This window comes from Balaenoptera acutorostrata, chromosome 3 (assembly GCF_949987535.1).
Source record: "Balaenoptera acutorostrata chromosome 3, mBalAcu1.1, whole genome shotgun sequence".
Lineage (NCBI taxonomy): Eukaryota > Metazoa > Chordata > Mammalia > Artiodactyla > Balaenopteridae > Balaenoptera > Balaenoptera acutorostrata.
Window position 1 is genome coordinate 73,737,874 of NC_080066.1, and position 27,897 is coordinate 73,765,770.

Here is a 27,897-nt window from a genome sequence, read left to right on the forward strand (position 1 = left end):
TTTCTCCAAAGAAGATATACAGATGGCCAAGAAGCACATGAAAAGCTGCTCAACGTCACTAATTATTAGAGAGTGCAAATCAAAACTACAATGAGGTATCACCTCACACTGATTAGAATGGCCATCATCAGAAAATCTACAAACAGTAAATGCTGGAGAGGGTGTGGAGAAAAGGGAACCCTCTTGGACTGTTGGTGGGAATGTAAATTGATACAGCCACTATGGAGAACAGTATGGAGGTTCCTTAAAAAAACTAAAAATAGAACTACCATATGACACAGCAATCCCACTCCTGGGCATATACCCTGAGAAAACCATAGGTCAAAAAGAGTCATGTACCACAACGTTTATTGCTGCCCTATTTGCAATAGCCAGGACATGGAAGCATCTGTCCATCGACAGATGAATGGATAAAGAAGATGTGGCACATATATACAATGGAATATTACTCAGCCATAAAAAGAAACAAAATTGAGTTATTTGTAGTGAGGTGGATGAACCTAGAGTCTGTCATACAGAGTGAAGTAAGTCAGAAAGAGAAAAACAAATACTGTATGCTAACACATATATATGGAATGTAAAAAAATAAAAAATAAAATGGTCATGAAGAACCTAGGGGCAGGACAGGAATAAAGAGGCAGACTTACTAGAGAATGGACTTGAGGACACGGGGAGGGGGAAGGGTAAGCTGGGACAAAGTGGGAGAGTGGCATGGACTTATATACACTACCAAATGTAAAATAGATAGCTAGTGGGAAGCAGCTGCATAGCACAGGGAGATCAGCTTGGTGCTTTGTGACCACCTAGAGGGTTGGGATAGGGAGGGTGGGAGGGAGGGAGATGCAAGAGGGAAGAGATATGGGGATATATGTATATGATAGTTGATTCATTTTGTTATAAAGCAGAAACTAACACACCATTGTAAATCAATTATACTCCAATAACGATGATAAAAAAAAAAGATGTGGTACATATATAAAATGGAATATTACTCAGCCATAAAAAGGAACAAAATTGGGTCATTTGTAGAGACATGATAGACCTAGAGACTGTCATACAGAGTGAAGTAAGTCAGAAAGAGAAAAACAAATATCATATAATATCGCTTATATGGGGAATCTAGAAAAACGGTACAGATGAACCTAGAAAAATGGTACAGATGAACTTATTTGCAAAGCAGCAATAGAGACACAGATGTAGAGAAAAAACTTATGGATACCAAGAGGGGAAGGGGGGTGGGATGAACTGGGAAATTGGGATTGACATATATACACTACTATGTATGAAATAGGTAACTAATGAGAACCTACTGTATAGCACAGGGAATTCTACTCAGTTCTCTGTGGTGATCTAAATGGGAAGGAAATCCAAAAAAAGAGGGGATATATGTATACGTATAACTGATTCACTTTGCTGTACAGCAGAAACTAACACAACATCGTAAAGCAACTATACTCAAATAAAAATTAATAATGAAAAAAAAGCACAAGTAAATTAAGCCTAAAGAAAGAGGGATGGCAAAAGGATTGATGAAACTCACAAGGGTAAATGCATTGACTCATTCAAGAAATCTTTAACTGATCACTTAATTTAACAGGTATAGTTCTATGCACTGGGCACATTAGACCAAGAAGGATACAGAGACCCAAGCAAGTGACCCAGAAGAGGAAAACTCAAAGTCATGGACAAATTCTCAGTTAAATGGAAAGTGAGGTTACAGGAGGATAGTGGGAGGAATGAGATCTTAAAAAGTTGGCCAGAGATTTCAAGAGGATAACCTCTGCACAGATAACATTTTTGAGAACCTGAAAGAAAGGAGGCAGAGAGAGATACAATTTGAGAGCTACTGTGGCACTCTAAGGACTAAACCAAAGTGTTTGCACTGCATGCTGAGATAATTCATTCACTCAGCAAGTACTCACTGAGCACTTCCTATTTTTCTGGCTATGCCAGGCTCTTTGCTGTTCCTTGCCCTCACCAGACACACTCCCCTACCCTGCCTTTAATACATCAGTGTCCTCTTCTTTTGAGGGCTTCCCCCCAATGAATAGCACCATTTAGCAGATACATAAACAAACTGAAGAAGCTGTGACAGGAAAAGGAACAATATCCTAGCAAGGACCCTGTCTAATTCATCTTTGCACCCCAGTGCTGGGCACATAGTAGGCATTTAGGAAATGTTTGATGAATGAATGAATATCATTGCGAGGCACTGAGGAAGCCAAATTTTTCTAATGAGAAATGTTAGCCTGGGGAATTCCCTGGCGGTCCAGTGGTTAGGACTCTGCACTTTCACTGCCAAGGGAAAGAAATGTTAGCCGGGTTACAACTCTGTAAAAAGTGCATTAAAAAAAAAAAAAAAAAAAAGTGCATTTAAAAAATCTTTTAAAAATCTACTAAAAAACACTAACAGTGGTTGAATGATGGAATTATGGGAGACTTTCTTTTCTCTATTTCCCCCATTTTGTATGGTACAGCAACATTTTTTATAATGAAAAAATATATTTTAGCCCATCCCCCTGTTCCCTCCCCCTGACCCAAACTGTGAGACTTACAACTTATTACCTAATTAAAAAAAATTGTTTGTACCATATAAATTATGAAGACTGAGAAAACATGACCTGAATTTTATAATGCAACCAACTAAAATTTATCACCACATTATTCTGATGTGTTTGCTGATATGCATGATCATTTATAGCCAGGCATAAACAACAGCTCCCATAAAACATTTTGATTAGTTTTACTTGAAATAGCCAAATTGGGTCTTTTGTCTGAGCGCTGGGGAAGGGGAGGCAGAAACTGGGCTGAGGGGGATTTGACTCTGTTGCCCTCACTAGGGACCCCACTTTTCCGGCAGAGTCTGTCAGGACCTGGGAGCTCTGGGGACCTCTGGCTGACAGATGTGCAGGCGTCCAAGTGCTGGCAGCAGAGCAGGGCAGTAACTGGGGCTGCTCAGGCTTCACGAAGGAGCTTTTCACCCCAACAGGAGCGGCGCTACCACCCCAAACTCTCCTTTCCTTTCCCTCCCAAGGTCAGCTTTCTAGATGTGAGAAAGTCCGTAAGGATACTGCCTAAAATGTATCAATAAAAATTTATTTGGGCAGCGGAAGCATTGCCTCTAGAGGGCTAGAGGAGGGACATGCTCATTCACATGACAAATATTTATCGAGAACCAATAGGCACCAAGAGTAAGCAAGGTCCTATACATACATGATATCATTTTCCCCTTCCTTCATCATTTCTTTCTTCATGCTATTATCCCCATTATACAGATAATGAAGCAGGCTCAGAAAAGTTAACTGGCCCTAGGTCACACATTTAAGTTAAGTGGTGGGAGTTGGGTGGACTGGGGAGTAGAGAGAGGGAAGGAGGAGGGATCCAAACTTAGCTCTATCAGACCTGGCAACCCACTCTCCCTGCACTTCACAAAGCAACATAGCAGAAGTTTCCAGACTTGGTGTTTAAAGTCTGTGCGACTATCAGCAGCCACTCTGGGTCTCAGTCTCCTTGTTTAAAAATAAAGGGCTTGAGAAGTATGTTTTCCAAGTGTCCTTCCAGCGCTGGTTCTTTGTCACAGTGTTCCCTCTCCTTGTCTTTGTGAAAGCTCTGCGGGATGAACACTCCCCCGGTCACCAGCGCAGAGCAACGCCAGGAACTCCAGTCTCTCCGGGGATCGTCCCCTAGAGGACATCGATGGTGTTGCAGGAGCCAAGGCTCCCACTGAAGAGTCCAGGCAGCAAACAATCACAGGGTTGAAGCCAACTTTAATTACCGCTTTACCTTTTTTTAAATGGATTTAGAAAACATTCTCACAGCCCTTCCCATGCTCACCAGGGCAATGCTGCTGGAACATTTAATGATGGGGAACATTTGTAGCCTGAAGACCTACTAGTTCTATGCGTCATATTTTAAAATTAGATTATATTTTAACTTTCTACACCTCAGTTTCTTTTAGGACTGTGAGGCCATTAACTGATCCAATGCTGATTTTGCAGAGCTGCCGAAATGTGATTATAAAACAATACATTTGTCTCTACTTAGTTATTTTTATTACAATAGTCAAGTTTTCATTAGGTAATATATGCATGTGGTACAACATTCAAAAGTCACTACAGGGACTTCCCTGGTGGCACAGTGGTTAAGAATCTGCCTGCCAGTGTGGTTCAAGCCCTGGTCTGGGAAGATCCCACATGCCACGGAGCAACTAAGCCCGTGAGCCACAACTACTAAGCCTGCACTCCAGAGCCCGTGAGCCACAGCTACTGAGCCTACATGCCACAACTACTGAAGCCTGCGTGCCTAGAGCCCATGCTCCGCAACAAGAGAAGCCACCACAATGAGAAGCCCACGCACTGCAACGAAGAGTAGCCCCTGCTTGCTGCAACTAGAGAAAGTCTGCGTGCAGCAATAAAGACCCAACGCAGCCAAAATATAAATAATACATAAATTTTTTTAAAAAGTCACTACAGAGTTTTCATTAATTATCATATGACCCAGAAATTCCACTCCTGGGTCTATACCCTCGCAAACTGAAAACAGGTGTTCAAATAAAAACTTATACACGAATGTTCATAGCAGCACTATTCACAATAGCCAAAAAGTGGAAACAACCCAAATGTCATCAACTGACACTAGATAAACAAAATGTGGTATATTCATACAGTGGAACATTATTCAGCCATAAAAAGGAATGAAGTACTGATACATGCTACTATTTGGATGGATCTTGAAACATTATGCTAACTGAAAGAAGCCAGACACAAAAGGCCACATATTGTATTATTCCATTTATATGAAATATCCAGAAGAGGCAAATCTGTAGAGATTTTCTTATCTGCAGGTTAGTGGTTGCCAGGGTCTGGGGGAAAGGGCGAATGGGAAGTGACTGCTAATGAGTATGGGGTCTCCTGTTGGGGTGATGAAAATGTTCTGTAACTAGATAGTGGTGATGGCTGCACAACATTGTGAATGTACTAAATGTTGCTGAATTGTACACTCTAAAATATTTAAAATGGTAAATTTTATGTTACATGTATTTGACCACAATACAAATAAATAAATAAAGGGTATTCTGTAAAAAGTAAGTTCCCCTTTCTCCAGGTCCCCTTCCTGCAGACAAAAACAACAATTAGCACTTTTCCTTCTCTACTCTTCCAGAGATTATTACTGTATGTATGTATGTACGTGTGTGTGCATATATAGTGTGTGCATATATAGTGTTTATTATACATGTGCTTGTATGTACTGTAAATATATATTCTTATTCTCCCTTTTTTGGGACACAAATTGCCACATCATTCTGCAACTTGCTTTTTCCACTTCAGTTACTTTGGATGGTTCTGAGTCAGTACTTGTTGTTTTTAATGGCTTTTGATCTTTCCAAAATGATAAATGAAGAATATTATCTCATTATAGTTTTAATTTTTATTTATTTTCTTTTGAATGAGGTTGAGCATCTTTTCATGTGTTAAAACCCATTTGTATTTTCTTTTTAAATTAATTAATTAATTAATTTAACAAAAATACAAGGGAACAAATCCACACTTTTATTTATTTACTTTTCAGTAAGTTTAAATCCTTGAAGGGTACAGCATCACATGGATTCCGTGTCCAATGCCCTTAGCAGGAAGGTTGCTTCGGAATTTGGCCCAAACCACGTCACTGTTTCCATGAGCATGAGTTATCTTTCCCCAGATTACTCTGGTTTTGTTAGGTTTTCCACCAGGAGTTACTCTGTTGTTCTTTGCTTTGTACACATAAGCACATCTCTTGCCTAGATAGAATTCAGTTTCATCTCGAGCATATACACCTTCAATTTTCAGGAGAGCTGTGCGCTCCCTCTGGTTCCGTAGACCCCGCTTATAGCCAGCAAAAATGGCCTTGGACCACAGCCTTCCAGACATATTTGTCGTTTTAGAAGTCCTGTTCCCAGCAGGCCCCATTTATTTGCCCCCAAAGTTCAGCTGAGAGAGTGCCACACAACTCCCTAATTAATTAATTTATTTGGCTGCATCAGGTCTTAGTTGAGGCACATAGGATCTTTCGCTGTGGCGTGTGGGCTTCTCTCTAGGTGTGGCGCGTGGGCTCTAGAGCACATGGGCTCAGTATTTGTGGCACGCAGGCTTAGTTTCCCCGCGGCATGTGGGATCTTAGTTCCCCAACCAGGGATCAAACTCGAGTCCCTTGCATTGGAAGGCAGATTCTTAACCACTGGACTACCAAGGAAGTCCCCCATTTGTATTTTCTTAACTATGACTTTTCGTATACTTTGCCCATTTTCATGTGAAGTTGTTGGTCTTTTTCCTTTTGATTTGTAGGTGCTCTTTATAAATTAACATTATTAGCTCTCTATGGTATTAATTTTGAATCTATTACCCAATTGTCTTTTGGCCCTCCAACATCCGTGTAACCAGATGCATTAATTTTCCCTGTCTGAATTACCTAGCATATGGTTTCTGTTTTTCTGACTGGATCCTGACTGATACATTTGGGTGGGTTTTTTTTTTTCTTATTCATTTGTGAGAACATTTTGTACATTAAGGAAATTAACCAATTATCTATCATACATGTTGAAATTATTTTTATTAGTTTATTTTGCCTTTTAAATATGTTTATTCTTTTATAGAAATTTAAAAATTGTATGTACTCAGATTTATCAGTATTTGCCTTCACAGTTTCTATATTTCATGGCATGCTTAGACAAGCCTTCCTCATTCTAAGATGATAAACATAGTCACCTATATTTTCTTTCTATACTTTTATGGTTTCATGTTTTATATTGAGTTTTTTATTCATCTGGAACTTATTTTGGAGTAAGGAGTGAGGTAGCAGTATAATTTAAATGGCTTTCCCAAATGGAAGATGGTGTTTAGTCAATTGTCTCAGTACCATTTACTGAATAGCCCTTCCTTTCTCCTTTGATTTGAAATGCTAATTTTATCAAGAATTACATTCAAATATATACTTGGGTCTGTTTCTGGACTTTTTTATTGGCTTACCTATTTCTTAGTCAGTTACACTTTCCTTATTAGCCAGAAACCAGCATTTGACTTTACGGACTCATCCATAAACATACCTCTACACTTGAAGTAAGTAACTCTTGGAAGTCAAAACACAAGAAAGGGAGGGTGGAGTCTCTTCATGTCTGAGAAGCCAGAGATGTTGATTGAGGAGGAAATACTGAAAAATTGATCTCCTAAAGCAAGGCTTCCTAAATAATTTTTGATCGATAAAGTAAGTGCATTTAAATGCCAGATTTCAACCAAAAGTTATGGGGGGTTTTGTTTGTTTACTTTCTGAGAGATTTCCTAAATTTTATCTTCTAACTCTTTTACTGAGCTGTCATATTTTTAATCCCAAGGGTTCTTTATTGTTTTACAAATGCTCCTTTTTTTTTTTTTTTTTTTTTTTAGCATCCTGTTCTTTTTTCATGGATACATTATTTTCTCTTCCTGAGGATTAACCATAGAATATATCTTTTTTTTCTCCTCTTTTCTGTATTTCTCTATTTTCTTTGAGTTCATTGTTTTGTGTGTATTAGCTGCTATCTTTTAGAGACTTTCCCTCAATTATTTGAATTTTGCTTTATTTAATATTATTTTAATATTAGCCTTATTTAAGAGTGAAGCATGAAAAAGCTAATTGGAAAATCTGTGTGTGTGTGTGTGTGAGTGAGAGAGAGAGAAGAGGATTATTGATTAAAAGGCTTCAGGCAGGATAACTAGGCAGAGACCCCACTGTTTATTTAGGTGACCTTCAACTGTCGATCTCTTAAGCCATTTCCCTTGGGCAAGTTTCACCTGAGAAGAAATCGCCAGTCTCCTGCCTGGTGGGTCCATATCTGGCTACCCGCTCCCTGGGAGTTAAGCTAGGGAAAAAACTGGTGGGCAATACAGGGACACTACAAAATGGGAAAATCTTTTTGGGGAAAAAAACCCCTATGTTCAAGACCCATAAGTTTGGGGGACTTCCCTGGTGGTCCAGCGGTTAAGAGTCCGCCTTCCAGTGCAGAAGACGCGGGTCCGATCCCTGGTCAGGGAACTAAGATCCCACGTGCCATGGGGCAACTAAGCCCACGCCACAACTACTGAGCCCACGTGCCACAACTAGAGAACCCATGTGCCCCTGCGCTCTCAAACTTCCAAAAAGAAGGTCTTTTATAAATTTGCTGAATTCTCTGTGAGCTTGTGTTTATTAAGTCCCACTGTTTGCAAACTATTTTGCCATGACATACACATCATTTTAAAACAGGAAGTTAGCTTTTAATCATTAGGCTGAAGTCAAGTGCTTCAGAAAATAAAAAGGCTTCAAGCCTGAGAATTTAACATGACAAAAATCACAACAGGAAGGCAGGTGACTCTGGCTTTGCCTCTTCATTCAGTCTTTGGGTTTGTTCATTGTTTGCCCACTTCTTACATACCTAATTGTGCATGGCCTCATTTACACTCTGGTCTACACCAATCAAATGAGCTACTCAGTCAAAATGCAAGAACTCTGTTAATACATAGACTTCCTATGTACAAAGATAGGAAAAGAGGCCTTATTTTCACTGCTGTAAAATACACCATTGTGTGAATGAACCGTAATTCATTTACTAATTCTCTTGCTGATGAATGATGTTTGGGTTGTTTCCAGATTTTTCTATTACAAGCAATGCTGCAGTGAACAACCTAGCACATCCCTCCCTCCTAGCACATCCCTTGCACACATGTGCAAGTTTCACTCAGGCAACAGTTCTCAAAGTGTGATCCAAGGACCCACAGGGGTCCCTGAAGTCCTTTTAGGGGGTCCGTGAGGTCAAAACTATTTTCGTAATCATTTTCACTTTCATTCTGTCAGGCATATGCAGAGGAGTTTTCCGGAGGCTGCATGATATGTACATAATTATCAGAAAAGGCCATTAAAATACTCCTACCATTTCCAATTATGTACCTACATGAGGCTGTCCTCTGTTAAAGCCAGACAGTAAAGAGATTTGCAAAATGTAAACAATGCCACTCATCTCCCTAAATTTTCAAGTATATATAATTCTTTTTCATAAAATATGTTGTGTTAACATGTACTGGGTTTCAATCAAAAAATGGGCAAAAGACCTAAATCGACCTTTCTCCAAAGAAGAAATACAAACAGCCAATACGCACATGCAAAGATGCTCAACATTGCTAATTATTAGAGAAATGCAAATCAAAACTACCATGAGGTACCACCTCACACCAGTCAGAATGGCCATGATTGAAAACTCTGCAAATAACAAATGCTGGAGAGGATGTGGAGAAAAGGGAACCCTCTTACACTGTTGGTGGGAATGTAAGTTGGTACAGCCACTATGGAGAACAGTATGGCAGTTCCTCAGAAAACTAAAAATAGAACTACCATATGATCCAGCAATCCCACTCCTGCGCATATATCCAGACAAAGCTCTAATCCAAAAAGATACATGCACCCTTATGTTCATAGCAGCACTGTTCACAAGAGCCAAGACATGGAAACAACCTAAATGTCCAACAACAGATGAATGGATAAAGAAGATATACAATGGCATACTATTCAGCCATAAAAAAGAATGAAATAATGCCATTTGCAGCAACATGAATGCAACTAGAGATTATCACACTAAGTGAAGTTAGTCAGAAAGAGAAAGACAAATACCATATGATATCATTCATATGTGGAATCTAAAAAAATGACACAAATGAACCTATCTACGAAACAGAAACAGACTCATGGACATAGAGAACAGACTTGGGGTTGCCAAGGGGGAGAGGGTTGGGGGAGGGATGGAGTGAGAGGTTGGGGTTAGCAGATGTAAGCTATTATATGTAGAATGGATAAATAATAAGGTCCTACTGTATAGCACAGAGAACTATATTCAGTATCCTATGGTAAACTATAATGAAAAACTATTTAAAAAATGTGTATATATGTATAACTGAATCACTTTGCTGTACAGCAGAATTTAACACAACGTTGTAAATCAACTATACTTCAATTTAAAAAAAACTTGTACTGGGTTTATTTTAAAATTAATTAATAAATATTTTTAAATGTTTCCATTTCTACTATAGTAAATATCAATAGATGTAACCCACATAAACAAAAGCTCTTTGGTATGGGATCGCCAATAATTTTTAAGAGGATAAAAGAGTCCTGAAACCAAAAAGTTTGAGAACCACTGCCCTAGGGTATAGACCTGGGAGTGGAATGGATGAGTTGCGGGGTAGGTGCACATCCAGCTTTAAACGATAAATCTCATAATCACTAAACATTAAATTTTATTTGATATTATTTATATAGAAGCACCCCAAAACCCAGCAAAATTAAAGTATATATAGCTCAGAAATGCATACATATTTGCTAAAACTGAAAACAAAAAATAGAGGCCAATGTTATGCTCAAAATACAGGCTAGTGGTTACCTTTTGTGAGAAGGCAGGGGGATAGGTGGGCAGAGCAGATTGGATTAGTTCTTTTTTAAAATTCTTTTCCATTATGGTTTATTACAAGATATTGTATATAGCTCCATGTGCTATACAGCAGGACTTTGTTGTTTATCTATTTTACATATAGTAATTTGTGTCTGCTAATCCCAAACTCCTAATTTACACCCATCCGCAGCATGGATTCTTAGGTCCAGTGTTTATTATTGTGCTTTATAACTTACGGATATGCTGCATTTGTCTTTTACATATATTCTTTTATATATATTACGTATTATGTAATTTTTCTATTCACTAAAAATAAGAAACAGTTTCTGCCCTCAAGGGGCTTCCAATCTGCTGCTGAGGTTCTACTCTTCTCCCCTGTGGGGTTTCAACCAGGTGAGAATTTGACCTGGGGCTGAAAGCATCAGCTCTACTGTTGGCAAAGCTGGATCTGAGAAAGTGGAAGCCAAATGGTTTCTCCTCCTTTCTCACCTGATCCAGGTGGTCAGATGCAAACTGGAGATACTCTGCTGAGCCCTTCCTGAGTGGCAGGGCCACGCCAGTGGAGAAGGTGGCAGGAGAGAAACCACTGAAGGGAAAAGGAGAGAGAGGGCCTCCCTTCCTGGGGAGCAGAGTGGAAGTCTCCTGGACAAGGCACACCCAAACCACTGGCATTTGTCACCGAGTAGGAGGTGACAAATGCTGTAAGAGGGCCAAGAGCAGGTGAGCAGTGCAAGGGCAGAGTTTTTTGCAGCGAACAGTTTTTTGAAGCTTTGTGATGGAAAGCTTCCCAGAGAAGGCCACAAACATTTTGCCTCCACATGAAATGGGGTGGAATCTGGGCCAGTAAGGGGGAAATGGTGAATATTAACACAGAGGCTGAAGTGGCAAGACTGGTCAGTGGGCTGAGGTCTGAGCTGGGGCTTCTTTGATCGTAATAGGACAGAACTGGCCCTTCTCTGGACACTAAGGGTGTGTCACCTGAAGGTGAGCTTAGCAGAGGGGGATCGCCAGGCTGGGCGAGTAGGCAGGTTTGGGGGATGGGGGGGACTCCCCCTGTCTCCTCCCCAGGTGTGGGAGAATCCTTCCAGCTGCTGATTCCTGGGCTGGCACAGGGGTCCTGCCCTAAAGCAGAGTCCCCACTTCACCCCCCAGGGAGACAGGTGACCTTGGGTTTGTGATCTGGTAGCCTGCCAGTTGTTTGACTTTGGGCAAGGAGCAAGAGGAGTCGCACCCAGTGAAAACCTCCCTCCTGTGTATCAGGGTTTCGTTTTCTGTGCACCATTTTCTTTGTGTTTAATCCTCACAACAACTCTGTGAGGCGGGCACTAATATCTCCCATTCACAGATGAGGAGTTTGAGGGGCAGGGAGGGTAAGGGGTTACCCAAAGTCATGCAGGTGGTAGGGGATGGTGCCTGGGATGCTAGAGCCCAATTCTGTCTGTCTCTCAAGGTGATGTCCTTTCCATTATACTGCATCACCCTTCTGGGCCTCAGTTTCCCCTTCTATAAAATGGGAATAACATCTATGTCCCAGATTCGTCATGAAGACTAATTGCATAACCTAGCACAGTGGCTGACTCTCCTCCTTCCCTGTCCTTCAAGCCCCAGTTGCAGGGTCAGGCCACACCCTGAGATTGCTCATCTACACCTCTCTGGGTTTGGCCACTCTCAGCTACTTTCAGGACAGGGACCTATCCAGAGAGGGCTGGGCCATGAGTTACATGGCTCATTTCATATCATTAATGCTCGCATGTTTCTGACAGTTACCGTGTTTGCCTCACTGACCTTAGGCAGCGCCCACCTTCCTCTCTCCCTCCCACCCTCCCTCCTCTATTCATGCTGATTCACACCCAGGCCCAGCTCACACCATGGCTCTCAACAGAGACTCTCACTTTTGACTTGATTCAAAGCCAGTTATTCACCACAGGCAGTGACTATGAGAAACCACAGAGGACTCAGAGAGCAATGAGCTAAGAGAACCCCCGCCCCCCAAACTATCAAAGGGGCCCTAGCACTGCGCTTGCCTCCTCTTAGACACTGTGGCTTCAACTGAGCTGCATTCAAAGGGCCAGTGGCTCTTATGTGAAAGGCTGGTTAGTCATCTACCTGTTCCTTTTGGTTTGATTCTATTTAATTAGATTTAATTCCTTTCCACAGTTAAGTGCCAGATGCTGGGCAAGGCTAGTGTGTTCAGCCTGCAGAAGCTCGGCTCCCCAGAAAACAACTTTGTTAGGGACTTAATTCCAGAAATGGAGTCTAATTTACAGATAGTTTAACTAGGACAAGAGATGGAATGAGAGGGAATTGGAGGCTATGTGAGTTTTATTATTGAGGAGTCTAGTTCTCTGCCCGTCATACTGAGACTGAGTCCCCCTGACACCGAGTTCCCCTGTCGAGTTTATGATTAACCTCTCTATCGAAAACCTTATTCCCTTTCTTGTCCCACATTTGTTCCTCTCAGGATTGAGGAGTATCAATGAAAAGGGGGACTGAAACCAAGTAGGACCCTATGGGACCTTGCTGGGTACAAAAACCCCTTAATGCCCCCATTTATTGTTTGGAGAAAAAGACTTTAATTTCCTAGGCCTTCCCTGAGTTCCAAAGAGCAGACTCAAGTTACTAATTAGGGAAGAGAAGGAATGCAGAAACAAAGGAAAAGCAGTTAAACAAGAAAAAGTAATGACAATAGTTCAGCAATAAAACTATTATCTTAGTTCCTTGTCCCAGTTCTTCCACAAGGGGTATAGATAACAATCTGATACATATCTTTGAGTTGTTCTGCAGGAACTAAGACCCCTCGTCCCCCCCCCCCCCCCCCCCCCCCCCCCCCCCCCCCCGGTCACCCACCCAAGTGGGTGGCAACTACTACACACTGAACACAAGCACGTAGACCCCAGACTGGTTGGAACCAGAAGGCTGATGATTGAGATTCCTGAAACGTCGCCCTGCTACCTCACCACCAACCAATCAGAAGAAAGTCATGCACCCTGCAGCCCTCACTCCAAATGTTGCCTTTAAAAACCCTTCCCTGAAAGCTATCAGGGAGTTCGGGTCTTTTGAGCACGAATTGCCTGTATGCCTTGCCTTGACCTAAGTTCAGTTCAGTAATAAGACCTCTGAGCCTCACCAGGGAGAGGAATAATTCTTTCACATCTCACCTCAAATAGGCCGTGCTGCTGTAGAACCGAACTTGGGTCCACTCACCCCTCACACAGCAAAGCCAAGTTACTGACACCAGGTTGTCGTGAAGGAAAGTACAGTGTTTATTGCAGGCACCAAGCAAAGAGCATGGGCAGCTCATGCTCAAAAGACCCAAACTCCCCAACGGCTTTCAGGGAAGGGTATTTAAAGGTGATATTGGGGTGAGGGCTGCAGGGTGCGTGATTTTCTTCGGATTGGTTGGTGGTGAGAAGGTAACAGGGTTATATTTCAGGAATCTCAATAACCAGCCTTCTGGTTCTAACCAGTCTGGGGTCTACATGCTTGTGCTCAGTGTGTAGTCACCACCCTCCATGTGGGTTGGGGTGAGGGGTGTCTTAGTTCCTACAGAACAACTCAAAGATGTGTATCAGATTATGTATAGCCCTTGAGGAGGAACTAGGACTCTTTTATTGCTGAACTATCATCATTACTTTTCTTGCTTAACTGCTTTTCTTTTCTTTCTGCATTCCCTCTCTTCCCTAATTAGTAACTGCTTGAGTCCGCTCTTTGAAACTCAGGGAAGGCCTAGGAGACTAAAGCCTTTTCTTACAAGCAAGAAACGGGGGACATGGAGGGGCTTTTGTACCTGGGAGGGCCCTGCAAGGTCCTGCTCAGTTTCAATGCCACAGAGAGTTGTTCCTACAGTGAGTTTAGAAACGTGTGTTTGTGCCGCTATGGAGCTGGTAAAGGAAAACCAAGGGAAAAAATGCAAATCAAGGGGGAAAAACAAACATAGTTAAAACTGTTCCCGCCAACATTCTCTCAACTGGAAAGGTCCAATTCCGACATTCTGGTTCACACCTTGAAAATACATACTCATCTTTTTTTTTTTTTTTTTTAATCTGCGTTGGGTCTTCTTTGCTGTGTGCAGGCTTTCTCTAGCTGCGGCGAGCGGGGTCTACTCTTTGTTGCAGTGTGCGGGCTTCTCATTGCGGTGGCTTCTCTTGTTGTGGAGCACGGGCTCTAGGCGTGCAGGCTTCAGTAGTTGTGGCACGCAGGCTCAGTAGTTGTGGCGCACGGGCTTAGTTGCTCCACGGCACGTGGGATCTTCCTGGACCAGGGATCGAACCCATGTCCCCTGCATTGTCAGGCGGATTCCTAACCACTGTGCCACCAGGGAAGTCCCCATACTCATCTATTTTGACTGAACAATATTGATCACAAGACAGTATGGGAATAGTGAAAGATATCAAGGTTAGTTGGTAAAATGCAAGAGAAACTATACATGTCAGCCATTCCTTAGGAAGAGAGACAAAGCAAGATGAAGAAAAAACCCCAGCAGAACTGAAGAATGTTTACATTCTTGCAACCACAAATGTGAAGTGAGCTCAGAAGCCAGCGGGAGTTTAACAAAATAGAGTTAAGGTGGAGGTGGAGGCTGCTCTGTGCAGAACCCCCTCCTGGTCGCCCTGGCAATGAGACATCGCCTTACAGTAATGAAATCACATTGAGAAGAAACCCACAAGCACAGGAGAATTTCTGGGTCTACAGACTTGCTGTTTCTCCCTCTGACTTTGGCCTAGTGAAGGTAGGAAACAGGTGAGGTAGCTGTGTGTATGTCTTTTACTCACTGGCACCATTGCCTAGGAGGAAACTTCAGGAACCCAGGACCGCAAGTATCAGGAGGGTAACCTCCTGGAGGGTGCCTGAGGGGCTTAGATCAGAGACTTACACCAGCCCTATCATTCAGGAGGGGTTACAGAGAGAAGGCGCTGAGTCCACTCGTTAGCTGGCTAATAACTCTTGAGTTTGTCATGGAGATGTCATGGAGAAGACAAAATGAATGAGATGACATTCATGTCCCCAAGGTGAGGGGAAAGCAGAGGCATATACACAATTAGTTGTAATATAAGTCACATTCAGGTGCGTGAACAAAGCACTACAGGAACCCTTTTCTCCTCTTTGGTATTCTTTTCCTTCTACAGGCCATGTTTTTACAGGAAAAAAAACTTAGCAAATAATAAGCAAAAGGAAAAAATTAGAGTCATTCTATATTATACCGCCCAGAAAGGACTATCATTAACATTTTGGAGTATACCTTTTCAGACCTTTTTCTTATGCAACTATATGCATGGGTTCAAAACATATATATGTTCTCTCTGTATATAGATAGATATTTTTCTGAGACAGAATTATACACCATATATAGGATTTTACCTTTTGGCATCTCACAATACACCGTGAATATCTTTTCAACTAACACGTATATATTGGCATCAACATGTTTAATATCTGCATCGCATCCACTATTTGACTTTAAAATAATTTAGCTAACAATAATAAGGTGGAGAGATGGGGGTTCCTGTCCTTCCCCTTGAGTCAAGTGAGGGGGGGCTCCAATGGCAACATTCAGAGAACCTGATACGTGTTTCTTACAGTTTTGGGAGCCAGCGTTGGTGTCAGATCCTGCCTAAGAGTCTAAAGGGCAAATGTAGGGTGGCTGGCAGCTGATAGACAAGATAAAGGAGAGGGGCTGTGCTGGGATCAGCCTCTAATCCCAGAGTTGCCAGGTGAGGATGCAAGAGCGTTTCCCATGGACCACACACTGGAAAGAAACAAGTTGCTTGGTGACCGCATCAACATAAAGTTTACAGTGGATAAAGGAGCCCAGACTTTACTTCGGTGCTAATGAGGACCCACTGGGAGGCTGAGATGGGGAATGATGCTGTCAGAGCCTGGCTGTAGGAGATGAATCTACTAATTATGTTTAAGGCAACTGGAGGCAGGGGAGACTAGAGGACAGGAAGTCAGTTCAGAGGCTGTTACTAAAGTCTGAAGACAATGTTCCCTCCTTCCAGGGGAGTTAGTGGATCGGGTTCAAGTCTGGTTTCTACCATGGATGAACTTGGATCACTCACTTAACCTTCCTGGGCCTCAATATTCCACCCATAACAAGGGCATAGAAACACCCCAAGGAGTGATGAAAATGCTTTGGAACTTGCTAAAGGTGATGGTTGTACCATCTTGTGAATGTACTAAATGCCGCTGAAGTGTACGCAATTAATAATACTTAATTCCATGTTACGTGCATTTCACCTCAATTAAAAGGCAACAAAGAAAATAACCCCCAGAGTTGTTGTGAAGATGGAGTCTGGTGGGTTAGTTTTTATAGTCACCCTTATGTGGGCCAACATGAAACTAGCTTTCTTCCCATAATTGCATTAACCCTTCTTGGCCCAGATCCCTCCATAGTCTCAGAGCCAGCAACTTATTTGGGTTCCCTTAAGGTTTTCCAGACTTGTAGTTCAACCTGGTTATTAAAATCTCAGTCACGGTGCAGTTTATAATTTCAGTGTCATTCCTTCTCCACACAGAGGGTGTCTGTGCCAGCCTAGGCAGCGTGAGGGCTTGGCAGGAGACAAAGGGTGGTTGATTACTGTGGGAGGTTGCATAACTGGTTTGCAGTAACTTTGCCGGGGCTCCCCTAGCCCGAGCCATCACCATCTGGCTCCTGGCCACGGCCTCATCTGGCTGCTGCTGGGAGTGGGAGGGCAAGGCTCTCCACCTGCTTCTGTCAGCGCCGCGCTCAAGAGCTGGTCTCCCTGCAGGCGCTGTATGAGGTTTCCTTGGGCAGCATTCAGCTCGGCCGCTCCACGGAGGACCCCAGAGGGCAGCCAGGTCTGTTGGGGGTGGAGGATTGGTTGTCCCTCATTCCAAAGCTCTTCTCAGTGCTAGCTTGTCTGGGTGACCATGTGGCAGCCTGAGGCTTTCCCCTCCCCCCCCCCAACCACCCAACTAATGCCCAGCATCCTCTTGAGGGTCCTTCGCTGTCTCCTCCTAGCTCCTGGTCCCACCAGCTACGCAGGGTGAAGCCACTCTGCCGAATTCCAATCCAGAACTTGTTTTCTCACTCGCCACTAGTTAAGAGACACATTTAAATCTCCTCCCCACTGGCTTCGTGCTCGATTTTTCATTGATTCACAGCTAACATTTTCTTTCGGGGACTTAACAAGGACAGGTGACAGGCATGCTTGATGGCTCCTCCCTCATTTGTCCCTGGTCCTGTCACAGTCATTACATGACAGACTCTACGAAGACCTAGTCATTGAAGAAAAATGGATGGCAGAGAGAGAGAGAGAGAGAGAGAAAAGTCAGTCTTAACTTTTGTCCCCAGGCCAGCCCTCGTCAGCTGAAAGCACACCCACCAGCCTCTGAGATGCTTGCTGGCCAGCACCTTAGACCTTCTGGCTCTTCTGAAGGGAGCTGCCACAGGAAGACGGATAAAAGAGTTAGGGCTTTTCAGATTGGAATGGAAGAGGCTGAGAGGCCCATCTCAAGCCCTGCTCCTGGCAGCTAAGGCTAAAGGTGCCTACGACACCAAAATCATAGTGTAAGAAATGGCAGTGCAGTAACCCCCTCTTCCTCTTTTCTGCCTAAAAAACTCCTATCTATCCCTCCAAGCCCAGCTGAATACTATCGTTCTGGGGAGCCTCACCCCCGCACCAAGGGGCAGTCAGGACTCCCTCTTCTGCGGGCCCCATGGGGTGTGCCGAGGGTCCATGGAGCATCGGACGTGGAAGGGCCGAACGACTAGCACAGTGCCCTTCCTCTCTCCCCCGCGGCAGTGTCCCTGTGAGGGTCCCTGGGCATCACATGTGTATGCGAACAGGTGTTCTAAGCTACAAAGCACCATATTAAAAACCATATTTATCTGGCTGGGTCTTATTAGTTGCTTGCACCTATTCCCAAACTGTGAGCTCTCTGATGACAAGGATGCTTTATTTATTTATTTTTTTTACGTGTAGCCTCAATACCTCACAATGCTGGGCACAAAAGTAGGCACTTGACAGATGTGCCGGGCAGAAGCTGCCTTTACACAGGCCCACAGCCTGGCCAGGAAGGCTGGCACCTGGCTCTTCAGAGCAGCACAGCAATTCGCTTGGCCTGAGCTGAGGGTCCGGCTGGCTGCGTCTTTCTTGCTTGCTTGCTTGCTTGCTTGCTTGCTTGCTTGCTTGCTTTCTTGCTTGCTTGCTTGCTTGCTTGCTTGCTTGCTTGCTTGCTTTTCTTTCTTTCTTTCTTTCTTGCTTGCTTGCTTGCTTGCTTGCTTGCTTGCTTTCTTTCTTTCTTGCTTGCTTGCTTTCTTTCTTTCTTGCTTTCTTTCTTGCTTTCTTTCTTGCTTTCTTTCTTGCTTTCTTTCTTGCTTTCTTTCTTTCTTTCTTTCTTGCTTTCTTTCTTTCTTTCTTTCTTGCTTTCTTTCTTTCTTTCTTTCCTTCCTTCCTTCCTTTCTTTCTTGCTTTCTTTCTTGCTTGCTTGCTTGCTTGCTTTCTTGCTTTCTTGCTTTCTTTCTTGCTTGCTTGCTTTCTTGCTTGCTTGCTTGCTTGCTTTCTTTCTTGCTTTCTTTCTTGCTTTCTTTCTTGCTTTCTTTCTTGCTTTCTTTCTTGCTTTCTTGCTTTCTTTCTTTCTTGCTTTCTTTCTTGCTTCCTTTCTTTCTTGCTTTCTTTCTTGCTTTCTTTCTTGCTTTCTTTCTTTCTTTGCTTTCTTGCTTGCTTTCTTGCTTGCTTGCTTGCTTTCTTGCTTTCTTGCTTTCTTTCTTGCTTTCTTGCTTGCTTTCTTGCTTTCTTGCTTTCTTTCTTGCTTTCTTGCTTGCTTTCTTGCTTTCTTGCTTTCTTGCTTTCTTGCTTGCTTTCTTGCTTTCTTGCTTGCTTTCTTTCTTTCTTTCTTTCTCTTCCTTCCTTTCCTTCCTTCCTTCCTTCCTTCCTTTCTTTATGGCTGTGTTGGGTCTTTGTTGCTGCACGCGGGCTCTCTCTAGTTGCGGCGAGTGGGGGCTTCTCTTCGTTGCGGTGTGCGGGCTTCTCATTGCGGTGGCTTCTCTTGCTGCGGAGCACGGGCTCTAGGCGCGCGGGCTTCAGTAGTTGTGGCACGCGGGCTCAGTAGTTGTGGCTCGCAGGCTCTAGAGCGCAGGCTCAGTAGTTGTGGCGCACAGGCTTAGTTGCTCCGCGGCATGTGGGATCTTCCCGGACCAGGGCTCGAACCCGTGTCCCCTGCATTGGCAGGTGGACTCCCAACCACTGTGCCACCAGGCAAGCCCCTGCTGCTTCTTCTTTGGAAACTCCTGCAATCCTGTTTGCCTTCGCCTGCTCCCAGGCGAAGAGTTGCTACCAACTCTTCCAGACTCCTGGCAGCTTCCCCCTGCTCACCCAGCACTTGATCATGGCCTCTCTCCTCAGGCCCTCCTCCCAGCCCCTGGCAGCATCCCCAGCACTGACCACTGCATGACTGACCCAGGGTTTGTCTCAGAAGGCCAGCCTTTGGGCCTCATGTGTGGCTCAAAGCCCAGTAAATTTATCTCAGAGTTAGAGAGAACACCAGTGCTGTGAACTGATGGGTCAGTGGTGGTGGAAAGCGCAGGGGCAGACCTGGGGTCGCATCCTGGCTCAGCTGCTAACTAGCTGTGTGATCATGACCAGCTGCTGAACTTCTTCTTAGAATCTCAGTTTCCTCTACTGTTCATGGAGATTAAAACACACACACACACACACACGCACGCACGCACACACCAGAACTCATAGGATCACTGTGAAGAGTAAATACTGTGACACACACTAAGCCTCTGGCCTTGTGCTGACACATGGCAGATTCTCAGTATGTGTTCGTTTCCTTCCTTTCCTCCTTTCAGCTAAGGCTTTTCCAAGTCTAAAAGTGCATGAGCCTTTGAAACACATGTTCCCATGTTAAACTATTACTTGGGAAGTTTACCAAGCTGCTAGAAAGTGTATCTTCCCAGAGGAACAAGGATCTCAGGTGACAGAGACAACCTCTGCGTCCCACGTTCCCTGCAGATCAGGAGAGGGTGCTGTAGGAGATCAGAGCTCACCCTCCACACCTGACCGAGGAGAGGAGCGCAGGGTCGGCTCGCAGAGAATCAACAAGTGAGTGAAAGCTCGGGAAGCCTGGGAATGACGGTGGGGCTCAGAGGGAGAGGGCAGTGACCCGAGAGCAGATAAGTCTGTGCGCAACTGGGAGCAAAGGGCTCAGCCGGGGACGCTCTGCGCTCGTGTCGCCCAACACAGGCTCCCAGGGAGACAGAGGGCAGACGGGAGGCAGCACTAGCCTCGGCCTCCTCTTCAGACGAATGGCGAGATTTTGCAGACGCCGAACTGAACAGAGCGGTGGGGGCAGGGTGGAGGGCCAGTAGAGTCAACTGACTGCTCTCCCTCGGGGCAGTGGTTCTGAGAGCGATCCCAGCACCAGCGAAGTGGGTATCACCTGCGTTTGTTAGCGATACAGATAGCAGGCCCCACCTCAGACACCTCAACACGGACTCAGCCATCTGTGTTCTAATAAGCCCTCTGGGTGTTGCTGATTCTTGCTAAGGTTTGAGAACCGTCACCTTGGGGGATGCTTTTAGTCATTTCCCTGAAACTTCCTTCCCATTTCAAAGCGGTGGGAAGTGGCACAACACTGGAATGGTCGTAACCTTTAGAGACAAGAAGGTCTGAGTTCGGATTCAGACTCCGCCCCTAAGTGGCTGTGTGGCCTTGGACAAGTCCATCAATCTCTCTGAACCAGTTTCCTCAAGCATAAAATATCTACCTCTCAGGCTTAAGGGGTTAGGTTCGGAGAGAACGTGCAGAAAGCATTTAGCAGAGTGCCTGGCGCCTAGGAGCTGCTCATCTTCAACATCATCACCGTCGTCAGAACCACCCTGACTACCAAGAGGCCCTGGCATGAGTAAGAAGTGGAGATGCATTAAGAGTCATCATCAGGCCACACGGGGATCATCTTGCTCTGTGAGTGTTTGTTCTGCTGCTCAGAATGCCCCTTGGTGCCACTTGTTGCTGGGCTGCACCCTCATTAAGCTAGGAATGACTTAAAGATAACAATTCCTTTCAAATTTGATGAGAAACAAATATCTAATTCGGATACACCAAATGAAACGCCAAGGGGAAAAACCACTCTCGTTACAATATAACCCAGCCATGTTCCCGCCCTACCCACTTCCCCTTTCCACTTAGATAAGTCCCTTAAGCACACAGTAGCACCCGGCAAATATTTGTTGAATGTTGAATGACTGGATTGGCTCAATTTGATTTGAAAATGCCCAACTGTTGTGCAATTAAAGGAACCAAATTTGTGGCCAGGCCTTTAGCCTCCTGGGGTGGAAACATGGCAGAACCAGCCATAACAGTCACTTGGGTAGCCCACAGGAATCTTGGCAAATCAGGCACTGAAGGGACGGGAAGAGACCACGCTGGCCAGGACAGGGAATGGAGGTGGTTTTCTGAATTAAGCGAAGGCCTTTCACTATGAGATGGCTAGTGGCCCTCCATCCCCTGCTGTACGCGTCAGTGTCTGGTCCACCCACTAAGCCTGCTGGGGGCTTGCCCATGCTGGAGAGTCAAATGTCCTGTGGCCTCTGCAATGCAGAGCAAACAGGAATCAGAGCACCAAAACTGCTGTGCCAGTTTGCTTCCCCATGGGTTGGGGGGTGGGGGGAATGTACGTATCGCCCTTCGTGTTTTGGCCAAAGGGCTATCATTTGGGCCTTTGGCATCTTCTTTCACTCCCCAGACACTGCACAAGTCACCTGTGGCCTGGCTGCTGTCCTGCTCTTCTCCATTTATCCTCCCCTCTGTCTCCAGCATAGATCTCATCTTCCACTCCCTGCTTGCAGAATAAAGTCCCAACGCCTTGGCAGGGCATTCATCCTTTGCAATTGGTCCCCAACCTGAATGTCCAGCTTTACTGCCCTCGGCCACACCTAACTTCTGCCTGGTAGTGCCCTGCTCTCTCATACGTCTGACCACTGACTGAAAGGCCTTTCCTCCTGTTGTCTGCTTGGAGGACTCTGACACCTCTTTCCAGAACCTGCTTAAATGCAGCTTTCTATGAAATGGACCCGCCAGCACCTAGCGGCTTCCTGAATACTTTCCTAAGTCTTTACCTAGCCTGGAAGTCTCCTTTTCCAACCCACAAGTTCCTAGTGTCCTTCAGGACATGGCTCTAGTATTGCTTTAAAAAATTTTTTTAATGTTTTTTTTTTTTGGACACAGTTTCAAACTTAAAGCAAAGTTGCAAGCATAGGACAAAGAATTCTTGTACACCTTTCACCCAGATTCCCTAAACATTAATGTTCTCCCACATTTGCTTTAACCTTCTCCTCATTCTCTCTCTCCCACCCGGGTGTATAATTTTATTTTTTTCTGAACAGTTTATGAGTTATTTTCAGACATTATACTCCTCTACTGCTTCAATGTGTATGTTTTCTAAAACCAAGGAAATTCTCTTACGTAATTAGAGAATAATTATCAAAGTTAGGAAATTAACTTTGATACTAATTATTATCTAATATACAGATCTTATTCAGATTTCACAAATTATCCCAATAATGTCCTTAATAGTAAAGAAAATTCCCAGATCATCATTGCATTTAGTTGTTATGTCTCTTTAGTATTCTTTAACCTATAACAGTTCCCTGTTTTTTTTTTTTTTTTTGGTCTTTCTTGACAATTGACATTTTTGAAGTATCTAGGCCAGTTATTTTGTGGAAAGTACCTCATTTTAGGTTTGTCTGATATTTCCTTACATTGGGTTCATGCTGTACAGACTTGGCCAGGGTAGCCAGAGGTGATGCTGGGTTCATCTCAGGGTATCATATCAGGAGCTGTATGATGTCACTTTGTCCCATTTCTGGCGATGTTAACATCGGTCAGTTGGTTGATTTGTTGATATGTCTGACTCCTCCCCTGGCCCATGAGGCCCTTCTCAAGGTCAAGGAGGAACTCAGCCTTCCTGGCACCTGGTACCAGAGGATATGGAGATATAGGGAAGTGAGGAGCACACACCACCTGTTCCCCTCCCATGTGCCCAGCTCTGTGGCCACTTCTCATCTAAGCCTCACAGCAACCCTATAATTTAGTAGTTGCTGTGCTCATTTTACAATTGTGCTCAGAGAAGATGAAGAATTTGCCTGAGGACACTTGACTGGTAAGTAGCAGATCCAGATTCAAATCCAGGTCTTCCTCTTCCCATAACATTTAGGCACTGGAGACAATAGATGGTCAACAACATGACTGGATTTTTTTTTAAACTTAAACAGAAAAATCTAACACCAAGACCACTGGAAAACTGAATACCCTCCTACATCAATGAGGATGTTTTTTATTCATTTATCCCTGCAACAAATATTTATGGTGGGTCTGCTCTGTACCAGGCAGTGTCATAGATCATACAGATATAGTAGTAAACAAATAGCCTACATTCTAGTGGGACTCTGCAAATACCAGCAAATCCAGCTAAAGTGCTTGAACAATGACAAGAAGGCTAGTAGTAGAGCAGCTCCAGGGTTGATTCATTTAGCAGTTCAAAGATGTCATGGCTAAGATTTTTCTTCTCGGAAATTCCCTTAGCTTTCCCTTTGGGGATGCAAGCTGTTTGCCTTTAGTTTTAAGCAAGATATCCTCAAAGGAAACAAAGGGGATGTTCCTGTCATGGTCCCTTTAGATGGGAAAAGAAAGCCTTGCTATAATCTTCCCAGCCAACTTCCCTTCCATTTCCCTGGCCAGAACTACATCGCCAGCTGATGCAAATCCACCCCTTGGCCAGAGGAATGAGCTGCCACGCCTGGCTCAGGGAATCTAGATTTGCACTGCTACCATCCAGATCACCTCCAGGTTCAGCCTTCCCCAAACTACTTCGTTGTCAGAAGAGTAGGAGGAGAGTGAAAAAAATTGCAATTTTCTTTAAAGAAGCAAAGAGGGGGAAAGGGTGTTTCCTTAATTTACAGAATATTTACAGACTCTTGTCTTGTTTATGCAAATACAAGTTTGTGTCATTGCTATTCCTTATAGAATCCTCCCTCATGATCCACAGGTTATTGGTTCCAGGATCCCCATGGATATCAAAATTCGAGGATGCTCAAGTGTCTTTGGAACCCACAGACAGGGAGGGCCAACTGTATTCATTATATCAAGTTCTACTTCATTTTCCTTACTAAGTCATATAATGTCTCTCTCTCTTTATCTATCCCTGTATCTCTTGTCTCATTCCAAAATAAGGTTCCTTTTTGTAAAGGTACAGAATCTTAGCCAGGGGAGGTTTAAAAATATTTAATAACTGGTTCTAGAATGTGTACTGACCACTGCACAGTGTAGGGTCCTGGAGGGTCCTTCTGGACCAGGTAATCACATTTAGTTGATGGATGGGGAGATCTAGGAAGATCCTAACGGAGGGGTCAGGGAGGTTGGAGGGACACTCAGTCCCTACTATTTGCCAACCGATATGGAATTATTTAAGAATTTTTTAAAATTTATTTTTTATTGAGGTATAATTGATCTATAACATTAGTTTTATGTGTACAATATAATGATTCGATATTTGTATACATTGTGAAATGATCACCACAATAAGTTTAGTTAACATATGTTACCTTACTTAGTTACTAGTTTTTTCTTTTTTTTTTGTCTTGTGATGAGAACTTTTAAGATCTACTCTCTTAGCAACTTTCAAGTATGCAAGACACTGTTAGCAACTACAATCACCGTGCCGTGTGTTACATCCTGGTGACTTATTTTATAGCTGGAAGTTTGTACCTTTTGACCCCCTGCACTCATTTTGCCCACCGCCCCCAACTCCCACCTCTGGCAACCACCAATCTGTTCTCTGTGTCTATGAGCTTGGGTTTTTTGTTTTTGTTCTTTAGATTCCACATATGAGATCATGTGGTATTTGTCTTTCTCTGTCTGATTTCACTTAGCATAATGTCCCTAAGGTCCATCCATGTTGTCCTACATCCATGTTGTCCTAAATGCCAAGATTTCATTTTCCATTTTATATATATATATATATATATATATATATATATATATATATATATATTGCATCTCCTTTATTCATTCATCCATCAATGCATATATGGGTTATTTCCATGTCCTGACTACTATAAGTAATGCAATAAACATGGAGGTGTAAATATCTATTCAACTTAGTGTTTTCATTTTCTTTGGATATATACCCAGAAGTGGAATTGTTGGATCATATGGTAGTTCTATTTTTAGTTTTTTAAGGAACCTCCATACTGTTCTCCGTAGAGGCTGTATCGATTTACATTCCCACCAACAGTGCACAAGAGCTCCCTTTTTTCCACATCCTCACCAATACTTATTTCTTGTCTTTTTAATAACAGCCATTCTGATAGGTGTGAGGTGATATCTCATTTTGATTTTGATTTTCATTTCCCCAATGATTAGTGATGTGAAGCATCTTTTCATTGGCCACCCGTATGTCTTCTTTGGAAAAATGTCTACTCAGATCTGCCCATTTTAAAATCAGATTGCTTGCATTTTTCTATTAAGTTGTATGAGTTCTTTAAATATTCTGGATACTAACCCCTTATCAGATATGTGATTTGCAAATATTGTCTGCCATTCAGTAGGTTGCCTTTTCATTTTGTTGATTGTTTCCTTTACTGTGCAGAAGCATTTTAGTTTGATACAGTCCCACTTGTTTATTTTTGCTTGTATTGCTTTTGTTATTTTAATATTTTAGTGTCCAGTATGATAGTGCCCGTGTGATGTGCTGGACATCGGCTCCAATCTTCACAATGACCATTCTCAGTGTCAGTGTAATGACTACAGCAAGATCCTCCCAGCTTCTGCCCGTGGTCAGGCATTTGGGCCACTTCCAGTTTTAAATGCAATATGAAGCTCAGATCTAAACATCTCTGTATGTACCTTTATTTTTTTATATTTCACAGTATGTAAAATGTATATATTTATAAATACATATCGCATATTTTTGTTTCCTTGGAACACATTTCCCAAAGTGGTATTTCAAGGTCAAAGGGTAGGATCAATTTGATAATTTGCATGGTGATTTGAAAAGCATTTAAGGGACTTCCCTGGTGGCACAGTGGTTAAGAATCCGCCTGCCAATGCAGGGGACACAGGTTCGAGCCCTGGTCTGGGAAGATCCCACATGCCGCAGAGCAACTAAGCCCGTGCGCCACAACTACTGAGCCCACGTGCCACAACTACTGAAGCCCGCGTGCCTAGAGCCTGTGCTCCACAATAAGAGAAGCCACCAAAATGAGAAGCCCGCACGCCGCAACGAAGAGTAGCCCCCGCTTGCTGCAACTAGAGAAAGCCCGTGTGCAGCAATGAAGACTCAACGCAGCCAAAAATAAATAAACAAATTTTAAAATAAATAAACAAAAAGCATTTAACTTAGCAGAAATTACACTGTAGATTTGTTCACAAAACTTCAAAACATGAAAGTCTATTTGTTGGTTACTCCTGACAAGTATAAATGGTGGAAATTAATAATCATTAGGCATCATTATGCAGAAATTCCCTTCCTTAGTGCAGGAACTATATTTCTGGTTAAGAAGTTCTTACAATTGATTAGAATTAAAATTGGGAAATAAGCAGATTTTCAACAACAACAATAAATGAATGAATGAATAAATAGCATTTAACCAAAGATTTAGAAACATCCTTGCCCACTTTTTCACAGACTACTGTTGCCAGGGAACTGGAAGGCACATGGTGTAGTGGAAAGAGGGTGGGCACTGAAGTAAGGGGAGCTGGGCTCAGCTCTGGGCAATGTTACTCTACCAGGGGTTGGGGACTTGTCAGTCTCTTAGCTTGTCTGGACCTTGGTTTCCCCAAGCGTAAAATGGGGGAGATGCCATCTCTCACAGCACCGGGCACAACAGGCACGGATTGCCTCCATCTGTTCCTGACTTTGGCCTGAGGCCTGGCCACCCTTGTCACACCCTCACTGTGGGCCACCTCTGAATGATGAACTGTCAAAGGGCCCTTCGCCGTAAGGAAGCGCGTAGGCTGCCACCTCCTGGTGTAAAGAGTTAGTGTCCGGATGACTTTGGGGATCAAGCTGCTCCCCCTTGTGTTCCTGTGAGGATCTGCCCCGAGGGTGAAGCTGCCAAAGAAAAGGAAGGTTCTTCCCACCTAGACCGGCCCTGGTGTCGGCGGTGGCTTTAAAGTGATGTCCTCCTTCTGCCAGTGCAACTCTGGGGGAGAGATGGTGCGGGGTTTTGAAAAGCTGCCTGTAAAGGAAGCTGTTTTTGCTTTTGGAGACTGTGAAGGTGCTGGTAAAGGCATCTTGGCAAAAGCAGGAGGCCTTTATCAGTGATTTGTTAAACCCTCTTTAGAAAGGCTGACAGCAGTGGTCAATCAGCCCACAAATATTTACAGAGCACCTACCACGTGCCAGACGTGTGCTTTGATAAACAACCTTGAACAAGACAGGCAGGGTCCCTGCTCTCCTTGTCTAGTGGGGAAGTTTAGGAATAAGATTCTTTTTTAACTGAT

The 27,897-nt window shown here is 43.5% G+C and overlaps 2 protein-coding genes across 3 annotated transcripts in view; both read right to left on the minus strand.

Annotated features, from left to right (window-relative positions):
• The window catches only part of USP3 (ubiquitin specific peptidase 3), a 228,129-nt gene that overhangs the window by 112,075 nt on the left and 88,157 nt on the right, over positions 1-27,897 (minus strand). The window lies entirely within an intron of this gene.
• On the minus strand, positions 5,516-5,935 carry LOC103020537 (60S ribosomal protein L35a-like). Its single transcript, XM_057543781.1, has one exon. The coding sequence runs from the start codon at positions 5,904-5,906 to the stop codon at positions 5,574-5,576; it is 333 nt and encodes a 110-aa protein (XP_057399764.1). The 5' UTR covers positions 5,907-5,935; the 3' UTR covers positions 5,516-5,573.